The sequence below is a fragment of the Mus musculus genome, chromosome X, assembly GCF_000001635.26.
Source record: "Mus musculus strain C57BL/6J chromosome X, GRCm38.p6 C57BL/6J".
Lineage (NCBI taxonomy): Eukaryota > Metazoa > Chordata > Mammalia > Rodentia > Muridae > Mus > Mus musculus.
In genome coordinates, this window is record NC_000086.7 from 74,738,104 (window position 1) to 74,750,025 (window position 11,922).

Here is an 11,922-nt window from a genome sequence, read left to right on the forward strand (position 1 = left end):
AAACTCCAAGAAAATATGGAGGGGCAAAGGTTAAAAAGAAACTCAGATAGCGATAAGTAGCCCAGGTGTTGTTTTGTTTTATTTTGTTTGGTTTTAAGTTAAGCACCTCCCTCCAACAATAGGGTAAGGGAGTCCCAAAGGACCAATGCAATCCAGCAATTAGGCCTCCAAGATGAGGTAACAGCCAGTGCTTAGACACAATCTCCTGAGGGAGGGGAGGATGCTTAGTCTAAGTGATGTTAGGTTAGGCTCAGCTGCCTCTGCCTAGATGAGGCCTATTCAAAAAAAAAAAAAAAAGTGAGAACAAAAAACTGCTGCATGGTCCAGGCAGAAAGTAATAGAAATTTCCAAGTATGGGTCTTAAGCAGTCAATCAGTTCAAAATGAGGTTGAGGAGAAGAAAGTTTATGAATTTGCATTTACTTTTGGTGATACTTTTGGTGGGAACAGGCTCTTTCCATCAGGGTATGTTCTTAGATCCTATCCCTTCTTGAGTGATCTCACTGACATCTCATAAGGACCTTACTGATGCAGTTAAGCCGGCCACAGGCTACCATGGCCTACCCCGACTCCTTTGAGTCCTAACATCACTAGTATGCCAGCAGACACTGTGAGTTCTCTCTTCACTGCACTTGGAAAGGGCCGGTCCTGTAGGAACAGATAGTGAAAGGCTGTCTCTGATGAGAAAGGTACCAGGAGGAGGATGGTAATAAAGGTCTGGTTAGGGCACAGTGTGATACAAGATGCTGCCTAATCCCAGGCCTCCCTATCACCATGATACCTGTATAATAATTTCCTCTGATATAAAGCCTCTATCTTGTAGGGAAGCTTATTAAGACATGGGATGTTAAAAAGATGGGTGAAAATTCCATCCTGCAAGGAAGCTTTTTAAAATCAGGTAAATAACTCAAAAGACTTTAGGATGTCCCTGAAACTGCCTAGCCCCCCTTCTCCCTCAAGCATACATGAGCTGTAGAGACTGATCAGAGAGTATCTCAAACAAGCTGAGCCACAATGAAGAGTCTCAGACTAGCTGAGCCACATAAATGAAGAAGAGATCAGCCAAGTTCCTTGAAAGAAGCTCAGACCACCTTAATGTGAAAGAGACTTTCCTAGCTTATTAAGCTGGCTGCAAGCTGAGAAGTTCTCTTCAGGTTGCCAGACCTGCTACCAATGCTTTGGTGATGCAGCTTTCTTTGAGTCATTTCTGCTCCTGTAACTAACCCCCAATAAATTAACTTGTTGTCTCAGCAAGTTGGATTTTTGTAGTGACCTTACTCGGATCTTTGTTCATTCCCTATATGTGATAGAAGATGTTGATACACATGTCCCCAGTAAGAGTGTCACACAGCACCTAAATACTCCAGAGCTGCACTCAGGTTTCTGCCCAACACTTGGCACCACCAAAGTCTGAGCTTTTGCCAACCCCCAATTTGCTGTTTTTCCAGTTTCCCTGGCTGTATTCTTCCAAGACAGCCCTACGTAGTTGATAACAACAAAAAACATCCCCCCACTTACATGACTATACTGAATAGGGTATACATAAAGAAATCTTCCTCCTAGCCCTCTGCTGTGGGCCTGAGGCATCCATCCAGCTCTGACTCGCCCAATGGAACAGAACATCTTTGAGGATGTTCACACACACCCAGCAAAGGATGTCTTACAGGTACGAGTTCACCCTGCCCGCTGGACTCTGATAGGGTATCGACACTCATGGCAAGAATATAAGGCACTTCTGAGTATGGTAGGGGGGCGTAAATTGAGGCTCCTACCACTTAGGTACCAAAAGGTCAGTGGTTAATTAACTCTGGCTTCAAGACCTAGCAGAGTATCCTTGTCTCATATTTCCAACTGCTGTAGTAGCAGCTGTAGCAGCTGTAGCAGCCGCCTCTGCCACAGCAGCATCTTGGTCATCAGCTTGCAATGTTACTCACACTTCTTCCACACCCTAAGAGGAACCCAGAGCCCCTCATCACCGGACTGCCTCCAAGCTGGACACACAATTCCCCAACGCGGGAAACACAGAGATGTTGTACCCCTCAAAGCACTTGTGGCTTTGCTGAGCATGCAGATACACCTCTTCCATATGACAAGGGCAAGCTTGTGTCCTAGACTCCAAGCAGAGGCTGCTGCTGTAACAGATAGTTTCGATATGCCCACCCTGCTTATGGAACAGTGTAATTGAGGGCCATGATAAGCTTACCCTTTCAATCACACTAATCAGTGTCACTAGGCAATGCCAGATGAAGAGAACTGAGTTGTAATTGTTTGTGAGGATGTCATGAGTCAATGCAGAAACGTTTGGGTGGAGCAGTAGGGCAGAACCAATATAGTCTTAACAGGTCAGGGTGTTAGGCACAATGGTCAGTCAACGTGCACAGGTTCTCTGAATACCCGCCTGACTGAGCTTCCCAAAGCCTCAAGTTTGTTAGGATCAGTGCCATTCGTGGGTGGAGCAGCCTGGAAGAAGCCTATATTGAAGGCTCCCATATAAGTCCCTATACAACCTATACAAGTCCCCTGAGAAGGAGCTGTGTGAAACAGCTGTACTTTTCTGGCTCTCAGAGATACTGAGCTCCCCTCCCCCCACCTTCCCCTCACCCCCCGCCCTCCCCACAGAGTCCAGACAGAACACTAGGTTAAAGGGAACCAACCCTCGCGAGATCTTGTTTGCTCATGCGCAGTGAATCTCACGTGCTGTTCGGTCCATAAACCACACTGCCTGTGCTTGGCACAGGAACATCCATTTCTTGGTCGAATTGAGAGAGAGGTATGGTTATGTTAGTGACTGGATTGGGGCGCTGAGGGAAAAGCCAGAGTAGTCATGCAGGACCCTGTTGAGGGCTTAGATGGGAGAGCAGGGCTGGCAGAAGGTGAGGATAGCCAACTGAGGCCTCAAGCTCCGGATGCCCAGGCTAGCTCTCAAAATTCGGCAACTGAAGGTGACCATGGCAACGTCCCTCGGAGTTGCCCACAAGATTCTGGGAGACCAGCTGCTCCTGGGACCCTGGCTACTCCTGGAAGTCAGGCTGCTCCAGGCAGCCCCAGCCCAGGGAACACTGTAGGGTCTGGAGCAGCAGCTGAAGAGGCAGCTGTCATTCCTCACAGTGAGCAGGCGACACTTGTCCCTGGGCGCAACGGTGATACTGCATCAACTAGAAATCGACACCTGGAGTTGTATCTTTTCCTAGGAGACCGTGGCAGGGCCTACCGGAAGATAAGGAGGCTAAAACTTCCATGAAAGGCTTTCGGGGCACAGCTGACTAGGGATAGGACAGACAGGTGCAGTGTGGGCAGTCGTGACAGGACAGGGAGACTCCTTGCCTGAGAGGGCTGAAGAGTGTAGAACAAGAGGAGAACCACTGGGGAGGTAGGAGATGACTGGGCTTTGGTTGCAGGAGGGTTCTTTGCCAGGCAGGCCTAGTAGGTCTATCCACGTAAAGGTATCCTATGCAGTGGATGGTGCCTTAACATTATCTCCTCCCAGCTCTGTAACAGTGCCTTTCAGGACTGCAATGGAGGCAGGCATGGCCCGCAGATCCCTGGTCGCCAATGCCCGTCCCCAGCAAGTGATGGTTCAGCAGGAGTTCACAGCGAATGACAGTATCCTGGCTGTGTCAGTATTCCAAAAATCTGAAGGGGTGGCATCAAGGTTGGGAGGCAGTGTGCACTCTAGTGGTGCCCTAAGGAGACACTGGAGGGATTTTAAGTAAGCAGGAAGACATTGGGGTGGAGGACCTGAACAGATCCCTCATCATTTCCCCGACGGTGTCTCTTCTCTCTCAATTTTAGTAGATGGACTACTGATGACCCTGTCCTCTTCCGAATTTCCATCAACACTTTCCTTGACCAGCTCTCCCTGGTGATGAGAAACATTCAGCGCCTGGAGTTTGTGGCTGTTGTCAAACGAGGACGAGGAAGAAGTCGTGAATCCTAACATGTTACCAGATACAAGAAAAGTCAGAGCGTTTCCTGTTTTGAGTAGTTGTTATTTTGAATTTAAACTTCAGCACTTCAATGCTGTATGCTCCATATCAGTCAGTATCTTTCAGTTACTGAAGGAACAGGTGTTTAAATGTTACTGAACAAAATAAAAAATAGCAAATATTTTTCATCTGATTTTACTTTAAAGTGGCAGAAACCTCCAGATTTTCTCATCTGTGTGCTCCGGTGGAGAAAAACTTCTGGAATTTAAATGTTTGAGTAGTTCAAAGTAATTTAAGGCAGTTTGGGATATGGAAGGAAAATTAAATTATGTAATTTCAGTCAAGCCACACAAATTATTGACAATATTTTACAAATTCAGATGCTTGTATATGTACTGGTTCATGTTGTGAGGATCACATATTTGCACATGCATGTGTTTGTGTGTATACAAACATGTATGCTTTGTATGTGGAAGCCAGATGTAGACTGGGGATGTCTACTCTAGGGGCCTGGATTACTTTGTTGTTTTGTTTTGTTTTATTTTGTTTTGTTTTGTTTGTTAGAGAATCCAGTGATTAAAGCTTACCAATTTCAGTGGGTAGAGCACCTGTGTCACTTGAGGAAGTCTCTGGCAGTAAAAGGAACCCCTGATGAATGACCTGACCAGGTCAGCAGAATTCAGAAAGGGACACTTTCCTTCCAGGGAGGTGATGGGACATCTAGCTTGCAACCAGCACCACCTTTTCTTTTCTTTTCCTTTCTTTTCTTTTCTTTTCTTTTCTTTTCTTTTCTTTTCTTTTCTTTTCCTTTTCCTTTTCTTTTCCTTTCCTTTTACTTTTCTTCCCTTTTCCTTTTCTTTTCTTTTCTTTTCTTTTCCTTTTCTTTCCTTTTCCTTTTCTTTCCTTTTCCTTTTCCTTTTCCTTTTCTTTTCTTTTCCTTTCCCTTCCCTTTCTCTTTTCTTTTCTTTTCTCTTCTTTTCGTTTCTTAAATAAATGAGCCCTATAAGGAAGCTTCCTCATAAGATGGCTACTAATTATTGCAGGTATTTTACAGTGATGGTTTAGCTCCACTGGTCAGGACAAACTTGATGTTTTCCTTGTGTAAATGTTGGAAATCATCAGCCTGCAGCTTCCTATTATATTTGAGGTCTGCCTCCCTGCCTGCCTGCCTGCCTTCCTTCCTTCCTTCCTTCCTTCCTTCCTTCCTTCCTTCCTTCCTTCCTTCCCCCCTCTCTCCCTTCCTTTCTTTCCTTCTTTCTTTCTTTCTCCCTCCCTCCCTCCATCCCTCCTTCCCTCCCTTTCTTCCTTCCTTCCTCCCTTCCTTCATTTCTTTCTTCCTTCCTTCCTTACCTCCCCTTCCGTCCTTCCTTCCTTCCTTCCTTCCTTCCTTCCTTCCTTCTTTCCTGCCTTCATTAATTTCTTCCTTCTTTCCTCCCACTTTCCCTCCCTCCCTCCCTTACTTCCTTCTTTCCTTCCTTCTTTTTGAAACCAGATACTCTTAACTTAGGGGTATCCAAACAATGGAATGTGATGCCAGATTAGTATCATTTAAACACGTGACAGGGAACAAATACCAAAATGGTACCTAATCAGTCACTTAGCTGGATATAGAACCTGCAACTCACCAGCAGCAGCTGCCTGATGCCATGTGAAGAAACAAACTGGTTTTGGATTTTTTTTTCTTTACAGCTTTATTGTGATATAATTTATTTGAAACTTAGTTTTAATAAAATAGTTTTTCTGAAATTGGTAAGTATATAAATTAATAGGCAGAGTCTTGCAAGTGATTCATTCCACTTAGCAGGATAGGGTGAAAATGTTTTCTAGTGATTCTGTTTCCTGCTAAAGGTTGGCACTCATGGAACAAGGAACTATCATTCTCTCTTAGGATGTAGAAGAGTAGTAAGCAGCCATGCCTACTGAGGGACAAGGGGCACAGGCTTGCTCATTCTCTTCCCCACCCCCACCCCCATTTTCCTAAAAATTAGCAATTGCAGAGGCACATTCCAATTACCAAGTAAAACTTGAGTTGAGCTCAGTGTCAGAACTCTTGTTGCCAACTTGTCATTCCTGATGATCAGGGTTTTTTTTCTTTTTGTCTGTTGTCTGTTTTGTCCTGAGAATGGGCTCCACACAGCACAGGCTGGCCTCAGAATCAGCATGTAGCCAAGTACCACTTTGAACTCCTGATCTTGCTGCATCTACTGATAGAGTACATAGACCCATAAACCCCGCCCACCACCACGTGGTACCACCACCCTGGATCAATCCACTATCCCACATTTCACAACACCAAGCTCTGTCCACACTGGACCATCTCCACCATCCTTCTGTGCTCTCCTATTGCCCGAGATGTACTTTACCCAGAAGTGTCTCCTTAGTGCCCTCCAGAAACACCCCCTAAGACCAACAGACATACACAGACACAATGACATGCCATAAACCTAGATCTGCTATTGACTGGACAGAACCTGACACAAATGTAGGCATCTTTCTCCTGGACCTTTCTGGCTGTGGGTCCAGATTATCCATCTCGTCCTTACATAGTAGCCTGCACTGTCCTAGCACATGGATCTTGCTTGTCTTCCCTCGCATGTCATCAACTACCCTGGGCCCAGAGCACACTGAGAGTGGCCATAGGGACAAATTCCCTTGTACCTATCCTGCTGAATGTCCTTTCTGATCCAGTTCTGACTGTGTGTGCTCTTTCAAGCTCACTTGCGCATGTACATATACCTGTGCGTGTATGTGTGCGTGTTATGGATTTATGGGAAACAGTTCGAGCAAGGCAACTTGGTCGAAGTACCATCAGGGTCTTGAACCCAGACCAGGCCTGGTTTCATAGGCAGTCTGAACATTGCTGTCACGCTAAGCTTTCTGAAGCCTTGGGGTTGCATGACCCAGACCAGGCCTGGTTTCATAGGCAGTCTGAACATTGCTGTCACGCTAAGCTTTCTGAAGCCTTGGGGTTGCATGACCCTTGTGAGTGAGCCAGTTTACGGAGAATGGGTGGTGTGGGGTCCATTTCAGCAATCCAGCTGCAGATCATCAGAGGTTCCTGAGGTCTATGGGAAGTACCAGTTTGGCCAGAGCCAATTCTCACTTGGTCCTGTTTTCACAAGCTCTGTTGGCCTCACCTCTTGTGGTGCACTGTGGAAAACAGAGTGGGATTTGGAGCAGGCACCTCAGGCTTTCCTAGAACCTGCAGGGGGCAGTGGAGTCGGTGGTGACTGCCGTGGAGACTGCCTGAGCAGCCATGAAGGACCCCAGCAGCAGCGCGGGTAACTCACCGAACAGCAGAGAAGACCAGAGTTGCTGTCCAAGCTCTGGTGCCCAGGATAGTGGAGATGGTGACGAGAGGGCCGAGGGTAATGTCAGTGTGCCGAATAGTTCTGGCTGCTCTGGAATTCCCCGAGGTGGTGATGGCACAGAAGAGGACGAGAAGCCACCACAGGATCCAGAGCAGGTGGCAGAAGGCGAGGAAAGCCAATTCCTAGAGTTGTGTCCTTTCTGACGTTTGTGCCAGCAGCCGAGGGGTAGCCTGGAGGTGTCCTGAGATGGCCAGGGAGAGGGGTTGTGGGGACATCCCCCCAGCATGGGGACGTCTTGAGGAAGTGGTGGTGGAGGAACGGTGGGAATCGAGGGCCCTGGAGGAGGCAGCCTGTGTGGAGAGGACAACAGGATGAAATCACCTTAACAGTCTCCCCACCAGTGACCTCACGGTGCCTTTCCTGTCCTTCATGGATGCAGTGATCGCGCATATGTACCTGACCCAGGATGAGGAGTCCCTGGAAGGAGCAGTTCACAGGGAGCTCACAGTGGCTGGCAGTGACCTGGTTATGTAAGTTTTAGAAGGGGAGGAGCCTGCTTGGGGGGAGTAGGCAGCTGTTTATTGCACCCCAGTGTACATTTGCAGACACCCAAAAGACTCACTGTGAGGAGGGGGTGTGGTGAGCCGAGCCTGTCGGAGCCTGACAGGGAGCCTGAGGGAGTCCTGGAAGGACTGGGTCCATGGGCTGCGCGGGAGGCATGGAGGAGGAGTGGGCTGAGTGAGCACTCAGTGGCTCCTAGTGTGACTTTTCCTCTCCCCTCGCTTTTAGTCGAGTAACTTCTGAAGACTCCGGCCTCTTCTATGGTTCCATCTCCTCCCTGCCCAGCCAGCTTTCTACAGTGGTGACTGCCCTGAGGTTCTTTGTGCCTGAGTTCTTCAGGCCTCATCTGGAGTAGAGGGCTTGGGCTCTCAGCATGCATCCTCCAGCCTGTACCCACTGTACTCTTCCTTAGGGCAAAGACTCCCACAGTAGTTGCTTTACTGGGGCAGGGAGGGTGGTGGTGGTAATCCATTCTCTGTGCTTGCCCTGGGATGGCTCAATGTTCGCCATCACTAAAAATAAAATGAAACTGGGAGACTAGTCTGTACCTGTGCCTGTGCCTGTGCCTGTGTTTGTGTTGTTACTGAGTTGATCTTTGTTCAGCTTTCATGTGTATGTGGGCTTCCTGTAGTTTTGTTGTTGTTGAAGACCAACCTTAGTCTGTGGTGATCTCATAGAATGCATGGGATAATTTCAATATTTTTGTATCTCTTGAGGCCTGTTTTGTTATATTGTCAATTTTTTAGGAGGTACCTTGAGGTACTGAGAAGAAGGTATATTCTTTTGTTTTAGGATGAAATATTCTTTAGATATCTGTTAAATCCATTTGGTTCATAACTTCTGTTAGTTTCACCACATCTCTGTATAGTTTCTGTTTCCACTATCTGTCCATTGATGAGCGTGGTGTGTTTAAGTCTCCTAGTATTATTGTGTGAGGTACAATGTGTGCTTGGGCTTTAGTAGTTTCTTTTATGTATGTGGTTACCCTTACTTTTGGAGCATAGTTATTCAGAATTGAGAGTTCACCGTGGTAGAATTTTCCTTTGATGAGGATGAAGTGTTCTTCCTTATCGTTTTTGGTAACTTTTGGTTCAAAGTCCATTTTATTGTATATTAGAATGGCTACTCCAGGTTGTTTCTTGGGACCATTTGCTTGGAAAATTGTTTTCCAGACTTTTATTCTGAGGTAGTGCCTGTCTTTGTCACTGAGGTGTATTTCCTGTATGCAGGAAAATGCTGCATCCTGTTTATGTATCTAGGCTCTTAGTCTATGTCTTTTTTATTAGGGAATTGAATCCATTGATGTTAAGAGATATTAAGGAAAAGGGATTGTTGCTTCGTGGGGTTTTTTGTTGTTGTTAGAGGTTGAATTATGTTTGTGGGACTATCTTCTTTTGGGTTTGTTGAAAGATTACTTTCTTGCTTTATCTAGGGTGTAGATTCCCTCCTTGTGTTGGAGATTTTTCCATCTATTATCCTTTGTAGGGATGGATTTGTGGAAAGATATTGTGTAAATTTGTTTTTGTCATGGAATATTTTGGTTTCTTCATCTGTGGTAATTGAGAGTTTTTCTGGATATAGTAATCTGGGCTGGCATTTGTGTTCTCTTAGGTTCTGTATGACATCTGCCCAGGATCTTCTAGATTTCATACTCTCCAGTGAGAAGTCTGGTATAATATTGATAGGTCTGTCTTCTTATGTTACTTGACCCTTTTCCCTTACTGCTTTTAATATTCTTGCTTTGTTTTGGGCAGTTGATGTTTTGATTATAATGTGGCGGGAGGAATTTCTTTTCTGGTCTTGTTTATTTGCAGTTTTGGAGGCTTCTTGTATGTTCATGGGCATCTCTTTCTTTAGGCTCAGGAAGCTTTCTTCTATAATTTTGTTGAAGATATTTACTGTCCCTTTAAGTTGGGAATCTTCACTCCCATCTATACCTGTTATCCAGAGGTTTGGTCTTCTCATTGTGTCCTGGATTTCCTGGATGTTTTGGGTTAGGACCTTTTTGCTTTTTTCATTTTATTTGATTGTTGTGTCAATGTTTTCCATGGTATCTTCTGCACCTGAGATTCTCTCTTCTATCTCTTGTATTCTGTTGCTGATGCTTGCATTTATGACTCCTGATATCCTTCTAGGTTTTCTATCTCCGAGTTGTCTCCCTCTGTGGTTTCTTTATTGTTTCCATTTACATTTGGAAACCATCTTGGATGTTTTTTTTTCCATTCCTTCACCAGTTTGGTTGTGTTTTCCTTTAATTCTTTAAGGGATTTTTGAGGGCTTCTACCTGTTTACCTGTGTTCTACTGTATTTCTATAAGGAAGTTATTTATGTTCTTCTTAAAGTCTTCTATTACCATCATGAAATGTGATTATTCCCATTAGGTATTTTCTTTATTTACATTTCAAATTTTATCCCCTTTCCTCATTTATCTCCCCCAGAAAACCCCATTGTCCCTTCCTCCCTCCCCGTGCTCTCTAACCAACCCATTCTTGCTTCTCTGTCCTGTCATTCCCCTATACTAGGGCATTGAGCCTTCACAAGACCAAGGGCCTCTCCTCTTTTTGATGTCCACAAGGCAATCCTCTGCTACATATGCGACTGGAACCTTAAGTGGCTCCATGTGTACTCTTTCATTGGTGGTTTATTCCCTGGGAGCTCTGGGGCTACTTGTAGTTTCATATTGTTGTTCCTCCCATGGGGCTGCAATCCCCTTCAGCTCCTTGGGTCCTTTCTCTAGCTCATCCATTGGGTATCCTGTACTCTGTTCAATGGATGGCTGTGAGCATACACTCCTGTAGAGGCACTGGCAGAGCCTCTCAAGGATATCAGGATCCTGTCAGCAAGCACTTCTTGGCATCCTCAATAGTTTCTGGGTTTGGTAACTGTATATGGGATGGATCCCCAGGTGGAACCGTCACTGGATGGCCTTTCCTTCAGTTTCTGCTCCAAACTTTGTCACTGTATCTGCTCCCATGGGTATTTTGATCCTTCTTCTAAGAAGAACCGAAGTATCCACACTCTGGTCTTCCTTATTCTTGAGCTTCACATGCTCTGTGAATTGAATCTTGAGTATTCGGAACATTTGGGCTAATATGCACTTATCATTGAGTGCATGCCATGTGTGTTCTTTTGTGATTGGGTTACCTCACTCAGGGCGATATTTTCTAGTTCCATCCATTTGCCTAAGAACTTCATGAATTCATCGTTTTTAATAGCTGAGTAGTACACCGTTGTGTAAATGTACCACATTTTCTGTATCCGTTCCTTTGTTGTAGGGCATCTGGGTTCTTTCCTGCTTCTGGCTATTATAAATAAGGCTGTTGTGAACATAATGGAGCATGTGTCCTTACTACATGTTGGAGCATCTTTTGGGTATATTCCCATGAGTGGTATAGCTGGTCCTCAGGTAGTACTATGTCCAATTTTCAGAGGAACCACCAAACTGATTTCCAGGGTGGTTGTACCAGCTTGCAATTCTACCAGCAATGGAGAAGTGTTCCTCTTTTTCCACATCCTCGCCAGCATCTGCTGTCACCTGAGTTTTTGATCTTAGCCATTCTGACTGGTGTGAGATGGACTCTCAGGGTTGTTTTGATTTGCATGTCCCTGATGACTCAGGAAGTTGAACATTTCTTTAGGTGCTTCACATCCATTCAGTAGTCCTCAGTTGAGAATTCTCTCTACTCTATTTTGTAATAGAGTTATTTGGTTCTATGGAGTCTAACTTCTTGAGTTCTTTGTATATATTGGATATAAGCCAATATATACTGATGTAGGGTTGGTAAAGATCTTTTCCCAATCTGTTGTTTGCTTTTTTGTCCTATTGAGAGTGTCCTTTGCCTTACAGAAGCTTTGCAATTTTATGAGGTCCCATTTGTCAATTATTGATCTTAGAGCATAAGCTATTGGTGTTCTGTTCAGCAAAATTTCCCCTCTGCCCATATGCTCCAGGCTCTTCCCCACTTTCCCTTCTACTAGTTTCAGTGTATCTGGTTTTATGTATAGGTCCTTGATCCACTTTGACCTGAGCTTTGTACATGGAGATAAGAATGGTTCGATTTGCATTCTTCTACATGCTACCCACAAGTTGAACCGGCACCGTTTGTTGAAAATGCTGTCTTTTTT

General features: G+C 45.2%; 1 protein-coding gene across 1 annotated transcript; it reads left to right on the plus strand.

The window, feature by feature from the left end:
• The first annotated feature begins 2,823 nt into the window (after window positions 1-2,823).
• Ctag2l2 (CTAG2 like 2) lies at window positions 2,824-4,085 on the plus strand. Its single transcript, NM_001099306.1, has 3 exons — window positions 2,824-3,176; window positions 3,487-3,615; window positions 3,792-4,085. Exons 1-3 carry the CDS (start codon window positions 2,824-2,826, stop codon window positions 3,934-3,936), a joined length of 627 nt encoding a protein of 208 aa, NP_001092776.1. The 3' UTR covers window positions 3,937-4,085.
• Window positions 4,086-11,922: the final 7,837 nt, after the last annotated feature.

Coding starts and splice junctions, on each gene's coding strand:
- Ctag2l2 (NM_001099306.1), top strand. CDS start 2,824: ATGCAGGACCCTGTTGAGGGCTTAGATGGGAGAGCAGGGCTGGCAGAA. Junction 3,177..3,486: donor AGAAATCGACACCTGGAGTT/GTATCTTTTCCT, acceptor ATCTCCTCCCAG/CTCTGTAACAGTGCCTTTCA. Junction 3,616..3,791: donor AATGACAGTATCCTGGCTGT/GTCAGTATTCCA, acceptor TCTCAATTTTAG/TAGATGGACTACTGATGACC.